We start from the raw sequence: 12,852 nt of genomic DNA on the forward strand, positions 1-12,852 counted from the left end.
AAACCACTTTTTTTTCTTTTTTTTTTTTTTTTTTATTAATTTAATCTTCAGTGTGTCAAGAAATCTCTGCAGCAAGTGAAGGTCAGTGCATTGAAGCTATGAACATACAGCATTGGAATATTGTTAGCAAGACTCTTAGGAGTCTCATATTTTAGAGTGACTGCTTTCTCCAACATCAGCAAGAACGCATGATCCATATTAGTTTTAGCAAACAGTCTCATATGTAATAGCCAGAGCCACAATGATTATTTATGTAACATATTTGTGTATTATAAATAATAACCATACTATCAACACAACTCATGCCAGAAGACTGAGAAAGCAGACACATTCATATGTACAATATTAAATATTTCTATGGTCAAATTACATATTAAAAATATATTATTAATGCTCACCAAACCATTAACAACAGTTTCAACTTACAGTAAATGTATCCTAGATACATTTTAAAGTTGTGTTTTATGATAATGTAGTATTTCCAAAGACACTTTTTTAGGGGGGAAAAAACAAACAAACAACAACAACAACAAAAAGCCAATAAATCTTTCAAAGAAACAACCAAACAGGAATTTTGTTTGCTTTTTAAATAAAACAGTGTGAAGTCTAGGCTATCACACATATAGTTCTAGACACAATGTAACTGGCCTAGGATACTACGTCTAAATGGGATGGAGTTAACTCTTCCCACAACATCTCATATATTGCATATAGCAGCAGCACACAGGTAAGGTTAATCATTTGTGCACAATTAGCTTGTGCATAAAACTGGGTCACTCATGCTAGCATTGTATCATGTGTCAACAGCATTTTCTGGTTACAATAAAGAAATACACTTGATAAGCTTATATTTATCCACAACATGACTAAAGGGCAGCCTTGAGATTTTTGTGTAGGTCCAATTGCACACAACAGTATAGAACACAACAGCAACTTATCCACTTAACTCAAACCCAAGTCCTTGCACATATTTTCATGTGGGTGGAACAAGTTTGCGTGGCTATTCATAAACTTAGCAGGATATGATTGACTGCGATGACAGTCAAGTACGTCAAAATTTTCTTACAAGAAAACGAAAAAAAAAACCCAAACTATTTTCAAAGAATACTTGAAGATTTCTTGCTGCCTAGAAATATTCTGTCATAGAAGTATGTCAATGTACTTACAAATACACATTACATGAACAACTGTTTGTTACAGGCGCAACTTCTACCACACTGGTCAAGACCTCAACAACTGCAGCACGTGTCAGAACACCGCGTGCATAATTTACAGGTACCATACCTTGCACAATTTTCTACTGCCTGTATTATCTCTCACAAATGTACAATACAGTGTCCTGCTCACAGCTGTAAGAAATCTGTTATCATTAATCCTGTTTTTTTAAAAAAGACAATGGGGATTATGTAAGGAGCTTTTGTTGTTTCTTATTGCCCCAGGTAAAGAACAATTAGCACTGGTGTTATCAGAAGGAGATACTGTACTTTTGTGTTTCACAGCATTACTATTATTATCATGCTTCAAAAACATTTGAAGCTGTTTCTGATTATGAAATTCCTTGTGTTAGATTTGAGACCAAATTTCTGTCATAAATTTGGATCTTGGAAAAGATAAGCACAACATTCTCCAAAACCATTACACACCAATTCACATTTCTGTGTAAAGCAGAACAATGAACGTGCCCTCCTCTTCTCACTTCAGCATTCTTTATTATTATTTTGAGACAGAGTACTTTGAGTCTGAATTACTTTTGCATAAACTACAGCATGAATTTGAACTCTGATGAACTTGGTAGTACTATGTCACATTAATATTAAACACAGAAAGAGACTTTTTTTTTTCCATTAGGAAAAGGTGAGAAAGTACAAAGCCTTTGTAATACTGCAGTAGTAGCTGTTCCTCTCAGTAAAAGACCTCAGTCAATTGGTAAACACACTATCCAGTCAATGCAAGCTCTATTATAAGTCAGAATACAAATCTTAAGTTATTTGATTCCATAATATTGCATGGGCTCTTCAAAGAATGCTGAACAAATGCAGCATAATCAGACTGGGAGCACGTATTTCACCATTCCAGATTCTTCCCAGTACTGGAATGCTTTGTAGTCTCAAAAGAATGAAAAGTAAGATGTTCATATGGTCAAAATTTATCATATTGTATTTTAAGCCTCAAATAAAAAGATAACTAATGTGTATTCAAATCAAAATTAGTGGAGAAATTACAATGCTGCTATTTTAATCCTGCATTTTCAATTTATATTTGTTGTGTAAGGGGCATTCTAAAGGACATGGCAGCTGATCAGCTAATGAAACAATGGCAGATTACTGAAAACACATGCCAATTCTACTTTTTATTTCCTCCTCCAAATAATAATAAAAAATCTTTGATATACACATCACATTATGATGTTGTAATGCTTTTTAAATTCATTTAAAAATGAAATAATGGAAAAAGAACTTGCAGAAACTTATTATGAAGATCAAGAGTTGAAATGATACAAGACACAGCGTAATTAATAACCAAACTTAATTTGAAAGATCTCCCAGCATTTCTTTCTCTTTAAAGATATTACTGTGTTCCAGTGGTTCTGCACAGGGTAGAGAGACTTTCTGTTTATTTCAAAGGGTATTGAAGGTCTTAGCTTTTGCCAGCTTGTAAGCACAGTGCTTTAATTTTCTTCATGGATATAAGCACTAAATTATAGCCACATTAATGTGTTTTTCACAGCACACTTTCTACATAAACCAAATGTATTAAGGAGTTTTATTTATTGAAGTGTTTAATATGCTTGTTCTGTAAAGTCAGAATTGGACATAGCATTGGAAATAATTGCTCAAAGTATAGCTCAGTTGTGTGCTGAAGCCTTAAACCTTTGGTAATGAATTTAATATTTACTTTTCTCAAAGTACTTGACATTTCACAAATTAAATACCACAGCTCTTCTGAGATAAAAATTCCAGTGTTCTCCATCGTACACATTATTCCAGGAAGTTACATGCACTACCTAACAATATGGACTCAGTCTGTATAAAAAGGAATAATCTGAACAATAAAGACTTCTTTCATTTGATCACTGCCTTTGAGCTGAGAGAAGATAAACCTTTTTGTTGGATTCTGTAGGAACACACATTATATAGAAACTGTGTAGAATTAATACAGAAATAACCCCTTACCATGGGATTCCTTCTCTCTACAGGAGAATAAACTATGCTTCTTATGCTGCCTTTTCAGTTTACACAGTTGCAATACAGGAAAGATCTTGAGTAAGAAGTGCAAATACACGAAGTAAAGAGCAGAAGAAATAGTTAAACATTGATGTGTCTCTTGGTTTAGTAGGTACTTCTTAATGCTAAGACTGCCTGGAGGCTTATAGAACAGTTAGTAGAACACAAGCAGGAACACAGATCCGGCTTTGAAGAATTACTAGTTTTAAGAAACTAAACATAGAACAGTAAGGAAATGTAATAATTTCCATTCTCATAGAAATGTCTCCTAAGAGGCAGTTACAAAAAAAGATTTCTAAGTAATATTTGATGTTCATTACATTCCGAAGGAATTAACTGTTTATCAGGTTTATTCTAACCAAATCCGCATAATTGGTTTTGTGCAGTCTAAAAAATCCACGCATGTGTTTCTTCTATTTGCAGTGTGACTGTTGCCTTTGAATATGGAATTAAATGTATCATCTTGCTCCCTCTTCTCCTGCTCTTCAACAACCTAAGTCAGTAATGATTCAAACACAACAGAATGATGTGTTAGTGTCACTGAATCTTCCCTACCAGACACAGCCTGAGTCAGTCAATATTCTAATCTGCATTAGTGAAAGTGCTCATTACACCAGTACATGAAGGACTGAAGAACTTATCAGTCTTATATCAGAAGCAAATTTAGACCGGACTGTAAGTTTACCATTACTACCTAATTAGCAGTGTTAAGTGAAGTGACTTGGGACTGCCAATCTAGATCCTACCCCACCAGTGTTTTTATCATAATAAACACGGGTGGTACCGAAAACAAGTAGTTATCTCAACACTCAAGAAAATTATTAAATGGAGACCGAATTGATCTCTCACCTCACCTCTAGAGACAGTTTCTTAAAAATACAAATCTGAAACTTTGAAGCAGGGAAGAACCTGAAGCAGGTTTGTTTGAGAATCAGATTGAATTTATTTCATTTAATTAAAAAATTAAAAAGTTATTAATTGTAGGAGAGACAAACTTCTAGTTAAATTTAACATATTGTTCAGCACTACTCCTGCATTTAAATGTACATACATACACATGGATTTAATAGTGTGCTTTAAAAAAATGCACATTTTACACACTTAGCAGATTTGGGGCACTAAGAATCCAAATTAGGATCAGGGCTTTAACGCGACATCCCAACTTTAATCTGATAATATTTTTTTCCTAAAAAAATGCCTATATTATGGAAAATAAAACAGAAGGTTGGTCTTCGTGTTTTTCATTCCTCCAGCAAAAATCTATACTGCAGATAGAGCTGATACAAATCACATTCTCCCTCCTAGAAAATGTGAAGATAACAAAGGAAAACCATGGAGTGCTGACTTTTTGGTTTGGTTTGTTTAATCATACTGATTGCATCAAAATCTTCTTTTTCAAATTGATTCTTTTGAGCCTTACTTTTCTTTCTATGCATATACTTGTTCTTAATCATTTTGACTCTCGCTTTACATCAATAGTTATGGACTTCAATGCAGACCTTGTGAGTAGAGTTTTACAACCTATTTCCTTGTTAATTCATACCACGTAGCTCAAAGACTTATTTATTTTGTTTCCTACATATTTTCATCCTTACTGGAGATGAACTTCTCACATTTAAGATGTGATTGTTTTGAATTCATGACAAATACATGACTGAGTTACATAACAGAATCAAAATCTGAACATTTAGTAAAATGCACTGAAAGATCAACGATATTAGAGTTCTCATATTAGAGTTTCTCAGGTAAAGAAAGAGGATGTCTTCAGAAAATGTTAATAAATGATCTCATATTCAAGGCAGCAAAATACACTGCATTTTAACCAGGCTCTGACATTGAATGCCACATTATTACAGAAAAACAGAATCATAATGGTTGGAAGAGATTTCTGGAGATCATGTAGCCCTACCCTCTGCTAACACAGGTTCCAGGTTGCAGAGGAAAATGTCCAGGAGGGTTTTGAGTATCTCCAGAGAAGGAAACCACAACTTCTCTGCGCAGCTTGTTCCTCTTTTGTGTCACTCTCATATTAAACAAGTTCTAATGAAGTAAGAATCTGTTCTAATGAATTAAGCATCTAAAAAGGGAACGATTAACTTATTAGCTCACATCTCTTCATTTTTCTAGCGTAGAATACGACTTCAGACAACAAGAAGGAAGATTTCAACAGATTTTGAAAAGGCTGGATCATGCAGAGCAAAATCCAGCTGCAGCTTCACCTCAGAAGCCATCATTTGATCAGCCACTTCCCGAGAAAAAGGAGTTAAGAAAGAAAACAAAAAAGATGAAAAAAAAATGCTTCTGGTGGATTTGACTTCTGTAAAGATCTTTAACAGAACCAAGTTTTATATTTCAAAAGACAGTGGAGCAGAAGGAGGATCGGAAGCACATAACTAAAAATACACTATTATGAAATCACAAAATTAAAGAATATTTAATTGAGCATCAAATCTGAAGAATTGATTTAAATTATATCACTGAATAAAGACACAAGAGACTGTTCCTGAAGAAGAATTTTAAGTCGTCTTTTTTTTCCAGTTATCCTCACATTCTTTGTAAAGACACAAAAAATAAGATAATGGTAGTCAAACCTATAGACTTTGTTTCATATTCTTAAGCAACATGAACTAAAGGAAAATAACTTCACTGATCTTTAAACAGACTGCATAATCAAGAATAAGTTCAGGGGAATCTCCTTAGAGGAGATAATTATAATTATTTCACATCTCCAGTGAAATATATTGGTTGTTGGCATCTAAGATTTAACCACAATGAAGAATGTCATGGTCAAGTTTTATTCTGTTCTTATATCAGTTCAATTTGAAAAGGAATTATTTCAAAGTTTGTCATTTAATAGACTTCTTTGTAAGTATCTTAAAAGTATTTAAAAAAAAAAAAAAGAGAGAGAGAGAATATCATAGAATATCATATCCTTCCTAAATGAGGTCCAATTAGATCTAGTTTAGTTTTAAGCATCTCCAATAATGGAGAATTCATAACACCCAGGGGCAACGTTTTCCAACGTTAGGCCATCTCCACAAGGAAAAGAAATTCTGATTAGATTTTACTGAATTCTGACTTGTATTTGTTACATTTTGCTCTATCCCAATGCACCTTACCCTGATGAATAGAGAGAAATAACCACTTTTACTTCTGTACTGCTAAAACACTTCCTGAATTTCTCCCCTGTGTACCTCTATGCATTTAATACCTGTATTGCTATAACAAAACATTTTAAGGTTTTTCTTTGCCTCAGCAGGGTAAATGACTTATTAAGGCCTATTAAATATAGCAGAGATTATAAGATTATATTAAAAAATAATCTGTTCAGCAGAATTTTTTTTAAACTCAAGTAAATCAGCTCAAACGATGCCAAGGTTTTCAACAGATTTACCTCACCTCTAGATCCCCATTTTTTAAATCATATGTTATTAGTTCTGTAATATTAATTTAAAATGTCTACTCCTTTTGTACACTTCTGTGTTTCTCCAATGCTGAGATTTATCCAGACACTGGAATACACCTTAAAAACAATTCTGCATAGATGCCAGAATGTCATGGTTTAATAAAGACCAAAGATTATAAAAACCGGTCTTCGTTTGCAATGATCCAATGTCACATGGCTTAATTTATCATGATACTAAAGGACAACAGTTCTAAAACTTATGTTAAGTACAGTCAGTGTGGAATTGACTGATGCAGAATTATCATTACTTTAAAGGCCTTTTGAGGGGAAAGCTGTAAATGAAATGTTACTAGTGAAGTGTATGCCTTTAGTGAGCCAGAAAAGTTTGCCAATAATTGTTTGCGGATATAGTAGGCACCAGAATTTATTAGGTAAGATTATATCATTGTATCACACATACTGCTTATGCTGGCATTCCAAAAGCATCTCTATTTTGCATTACTGTAATTGATACACTGACGGATCTATTAGTGTGCAAAGGTTTCTTCTATATTAAGATATCATTTTAAGATGAATATCTTTGGGTGACAAAGGTACAATAATAAGCAATACCAATAAAAGCAATACCAGCAAAACCAGTAAGTGTTTTCTTGTACTAAGCTGATTTTCAATTACCTATTATGTGAAAGTCTTGTCCTTTTTCTTAAATGATAAGTACAACAAGGCACATTTTAATGTCTGATTTTGTTTTTGCATGCATCCCTTCAATAAAGACAAATTATTGAATTTAAACAAATCAAAACATTTTGATTTGCCACATCACACCAATCAAACCTGAAAAAAAAAAAAAAAGAAAAAAAAAGAGGAAAAAAAATGTGCAAGAATAAAAATATATGCTATTTACTTTAAGGAAGTCCATTGAAACAAGAATGGCAGAAAGGCACTACATTCTTTCTTATTACTTGAATAGACAAGAATACTTCTAAAATACTGAAATGAACTAATTTAAATGGTTTCTGTCTTTTTATATTTTAGTGTCTGATTCTGACGAAATTCAGAACTACAGACAATTTCACGATCTCCTGAAAGAGCTGTTCTGGTTATTAAAGCATTTTTTTTCCATCAATTTTTATTATTGTTATTATTATTTGAATCCTAGAAATTTCCTTCAAAATGTTGGTTGTTTGCATCTAGAAACTTTACTTTTATTCATGTCCACAGTGGAGATGCAATTAATACAGATCTCTGCCTGATCAGTTTTTTTACAACAAAGCCTTGATTTATACAATATCTTATAATAATATTGTCAAACTTTTTTTTGTAACGTAATTAAATCCTCTTGACCTTTGTTTAAACTACCAATGTGATCAAAATAAAGTTTGGACTACCAACGGTGGTCTCTAAAATGTCTACCGTGCATCTACAAACATCACAAAAACAATGTTTTTGTTTCCATAAACAAGCTAATACAGAATTAAATACTTCCCTGTTCTACATGCTTCTATATATTCTGCTTCTTTAATTACATAAGTGGTACTTATTGCACCACTGTGTCCTTTAAGGAGAAGTCAAGATTCACTTCAAGATTCCAGTACAGCACAAAGAGTTAATCTCACAAACTAAACTCATCTTACCCTATTACAAGCTTAGAGGCACTTCAATAATAATCACTAAGGAGAGCTTTTTGTTTCTTTTTCGTATTTTAACTAGTGGAAACAAAACAATGCACCATTACAGCCTTTAACTGTCAAAACATCAAAACAAAGCCCTCAGTTGCCATTTAAGTGTCTTCCCTGCAGTAGCTGCAGAGAGCCCAATTACTTGTCCATTATCGCCAACTTCTCCTGAAGAGATCATGTCCTTCTTAGTCTGACCCTTTCCAGTAATTACATGAACAAAGCTCTCAGCATGTTGTTACCCACTGCGCATAAGGAAGAGCCTTCCCCGAGGTTCAAATGGTGTTGTAGCAAGCAAAGATCAACGCTAAAAGGTCTAAGCCAAAAATCCACAGCTGTGAACAACCTAGAAGATTACAAAAACCTCCTCATCTCTGACAGAAGGCAAATAAGATTTAGTACTTCTATCAGCTGCAAACATTTAAACTTGCAAAGAATTACAGGACTTATAAACTGTACACCTTGTCCAGCTGCAGCTATTCTATGTCCCACCCACACTGAAAGAGCACACCATGCTTTTAGCTACTTAAGCTCACCTGAGAATTCTGCAGAAAGCCACACTTCCTGACTGTCTGCTTCCTTTCTGAAAGACTGACCATTCAGGCTTTCAAGAAGTTTTGCCCTGTCAAGACCCATTAAAGCTAACCTGCAAAGTAAATGACTGAACTAAAGGCAGTACGCAGAACACGAAATGAGCTTGTTTTCACTTGCTGTGCTTCATTTCTGAACACAGAGATTAATTTGTTCTTCACAAAAAAAAAATAAAATAAAATAAAAATCTCGTTATCTCATTATGAGATCTTGCCCCTGCTCTAAACACCCTTCATGCTCTGAGAAACTTCTATAATGTGAAACACACACAAAGGTGATGGTGACCACTATTACCATTCAGACATTCACATGCCTGAACAAATTACAGAAGATGGCAAAAAGATGGCTCAGCAGTCAGTGCTCAGCTAAAATTTGGGAGACAGTAAATTTGAACAGTTGAAACAAAAAGAGAGCAAAGCTTTTAGATCTTTCACTTTAAATCTCAAAAGGTCCACACGTGAGGTCTCTGCAAAGATCGTATTTGCATTTTTCTGGGATAATTATTAAAAATACATTAAAATATTACTCACAATTAATGAATCATCTCGTCTCATTGTAATGACAGTTTTGTTCACTGTACGTAATAACTGTACCATTATATCTTGAATGTGGTGATAAGTTGATGCCTGAAAACAAGAAAAAAGTGGTTTTTCTATTAAATTCATACCTCTTGTAAAAGATAAGACCAATTATTTCCATGTTGAGAGTTATTTAAACCACACTGTTGAAAGAATAACACTAACTCTTCTTGTTCCAGTAATTTCAGTGAAATATTCAATTCAAATGGCACAATTCAATTTTAGCCCTATCCATCACAAACCTCTCCTTTGTTTCATATAGTCATTTCCTATCTCTCATCAAGGAACTTGTGTGTTTTCCCAATGAGTTGTTTATAACTTAATAGCAAAACCCTGGCAACAGGTGATTTAAGTGAACTGTGATACTCTTCACATCTGTCAATGGCCCTCAGCATTGTTTAGACTTCAAATATTATCTCAGTTTACACTCACAAAGTATATAATTACTAATGGAAAAGTTCACTTCACTGCTCTGTGAGGACACAAAAAGGAAGAGGCCTCCATTGCCAAAGTACTGATCAATTGGGCTTGGACTATGCTAGAAATCCACCGCAGGTCAGTACCCTGTTTTGCCGACCATTCACATACTTGAATCAAATGATAGGTAGCTGTGCCTACCCATTCCGCCAGGGCAAGAAACCTCACAAACTAAAATCAGTGCTTGACTTCAGGTAGTATTCTAAAAGCACTAAAGCTCAGAGCATGTAATTTGCAAAGAATATTTTCTTTACACTCAGAAAAGATTACCCTTTGACAACTACAATACTTAAATATTTTCTTGGTTAGAACTCTGTTCCTGCAGCTATCAAATACAGAGATCAAAACTGGCAAGTTAGCTGGAACTCCTATTTACTGTTCTGCAATATATATTCTATGATTTGGCATCTGTTGTGATATGTTTTTATTAATCATATTATCTTACGATACTTCCAGTATTAAAAACATGCAAGTTGTAAAATGTCTCACTTGAACCACAGTCACCTTTCATGAAAAGAATACAGCTTTAAATTTAAATACCTTCAGAATGAATTATTATGAATACTTGAAGAAGACAATACAGAGATGTTTGGATGTTGTAATGAACAACCCTATAAGCAACTCCACAGTTTCTACTGGATCTGCTTTTTAAATTATTATTATTTCTCCATTTCTACATGGAGTTGTTAAGCATTTTTCTACAATGCTTTCTTTCTTGGAACTCTTGCAGATACTCTCAATCTCATTTCCTGGAGACATCTAAACCAATTTCCCAACCCAATTTATTAGCTTTCATTAAATTTCTAAGGCTTGTGTACATGCCATGGTTCCAACAACTGTACCAACAGTTTTATCAAATTTCAGTGTTGCTTAATTGCAACATGTTTATCCTGTATAAAAATAAGTTAGGTTTACTTTTCTATGTCTCAAGAAAAACATACATGATTTATAGTAACTTCTAAGTACCTTGTAAGATTTTCCTGCTATATTCATGAGGTATCCATGCCTTTCATCACTGTTTGCTCTTAGCTTCAATTGTAATTTAATTTACTTTTTAAAAGACACGCTATTTTTCTTCCTTGAACAACAAACATTTGTTGAAACATTAACACTGTACAGTATCACATGCCCATGTCTAACAACATATTACATAGTTCCATCTTAACTGCACACTTTACTACAAATAGAAATTTTCTTTGTTGTTTGAAAAGAAACACAACAAAGGTACTTCTACCTTACTAGATTTTTCTTTTTTCTGAAGAATCTTGAAAAGTGGTAACAAACACTTCAGTCTGCCTAAAGCAGAGCAGGATATAGAATCATTTATAATTTTTGTATGGGTTATTAACTGCATATGGACATTAGAAAAATGGCAGGGCAACAGTAAGACAAGAACTGCTTAAAGGTATTAATAATTCAGTTAAGCAGATTTGAAACCTGGAAGGAAGAAATAACATTTGTTATATTTGTAAATGTATTTACAGTATCCTGAAAAATTACAAAAGAAGAAATAAGCCCCAAACTGTCAACTATGTAGCAACACTATGCATGGTTTCACACTTCCCTTTGTCACAGGGAATTCACTTGTTCGCTAGTTTGCTTTTGTTGGTTTTTTGCTTCGACCCACAGACAAAGGATCTTATAATCTACAATTGCTTTCTTCCATGTTTTAGTACATGCTGTACCTTAATTATTAATAACAGTTCAGACTATTATATAATGGTTTCAAAATTAACCATAACTCCATTGTAAAAGATGAATTCTATTCTAAGTTCACAAGTAGTGCATAGCATATCTGTCCTGGGAAAAGAAAAAATGTATGCCTCAAGTATTTAAAGGTTATTTTCTTCTAAGCCTTGGAATTTTCAGAGAAATGTTAGCACATGCATTAAAACAGTCCATCACATTTCTACTTCAGGATATCTCAATTCCTACTCTAGGAAGTTAAACAATATACAAGCGACAAAAGAGTCTTTGGACTGTACTGGACCACATATGTGCATACCAAGCAACATGAGTTTGATCTCTTCAAATTGTTCTGTATGCAGCAATTCTTGTTCATTCATGCAAATATGAGCTACAGGCCCAAACTTCCAGGAGCAACTTTTACCGTGGACAGTAACTGCAAGATTGAAAATGATGTCTGTGGTGCACATGCAGAAAGTATTAACGTATAGCTCATAATATACATTAAAAGATCAGTAGGGAGATTGCCTATGCAATCAGACAGGACTTTTCAGTTATGAACTCAAAAAAAAATTAAGGAATCACACTCCACACTGCAATGATTTTATTATTTGATAAAGTATGCAATGATGCATAGTGAAAGCTGGAATAAAACAACAACTTGCCTTTATCCAGAGCCTTCAAAGTTTGAAGAAACACATCAGGAAAATAAAGCCCAGAATAAAATAAGTGCCTGTTCACGGTAAGAACTACAATTTGGCTAATGCTGTTAGGAGCTCTTCTCAGAAAAGCTCCTCAACTGATTGTGAAACTTCACTGAATAACTTCCTACCCGTTAAAGGACGAAGGACTGAAAAGCCAACTGATATTCTCTCAAATAAGGAAAACAATTGTTCAAACCACGATTTCTACAGTGCTCCACATTACAGGAGCCCAAGTGAAAAATGACAGTCTCAAAATGTAGTAAAGACTAATGTTCCATACATACACTTCTGAAAGCAGGAAGCAAAAGCTGCAATATTTGTGCACTGAAAAACATTTCTCTTCAGGAACAAAAATATTTTTATAAAAGGAAACAACATGAAATTTGAAAATTACTCCAAGTACTTGTAATAACACTGCAATTCATTTCAGTATTTATACCACTGAACTTTACCAGTCCAGACTGGACAGAGGCTCTGCTAGGATAAAATCAATGATACTTCTGCTTCTAA

At 33.8% G+C, this 12,852-nt stretch overlaps 2 protein-coding genes across 3 annotated transcripts in view; one reads left to right on the plus strand and one right to left on the minus strand.

Annotated features, from left to right (window-relative positions):
* The window catches only part of INSYN2B (inhibitory synaptic factor family member 2B), a 29,994-nt gene extending 23,870 nt beyond the window's left edge, over positions 1–6,124 (plus strand). Inside the window, exons 3-4 of one of the 2 annotated variants that reach the window (XM_015875952.2) lie at positions 1,201–1,275; positions 5,352–6,124. In XM_015875952.2, the coding sequence (XP_015731438.1) occupies positions 1,201–1,275; positions 5,352–5,538 (262 nt within the window). In that variant the 3' untranslated portion in view covers positions 5,539–6,124. The remainder of the gene's footprint in view (positions 1–1,200; positions 1,276–5,351) is intronic. The other variant, XM_015875953.2, reaches the window with a different exon arrangement.
* The window catches only part of DOCK2 (dedicator of cytokinesis 2), a 121,050-nt gene that overhangs the window by 71,590 nt on the left and 36,608 nt on the right, over positions 1–12,852 (minus strand). Inside the window, exon 27 of the mRNA XM_032447425.1 lies at positions 9,428–9,523. Coding sequence (XP_032303316.1) covers positions 9,428–9,523 — 96 coding nt within the window. The remainder of the gene's footprint in view (positions 1–9,427; positions 9,524–12,852) is intronic.

The sequence above is a fragment of the Coturnix japonica genome, chromosome 13, assembly GCF_001577835.2.
Source record: "Coturnix japonica isolate 7356 chromosome 13, Coturnix japonica 2.1, whole genome shotgun sequence".
Classification (NCBI taxonomy): Eukaryota; Metazoa; Chordata; class Aves; order Galliformes; family Phasianidae; genus Coturnix; species Coturnix japonica.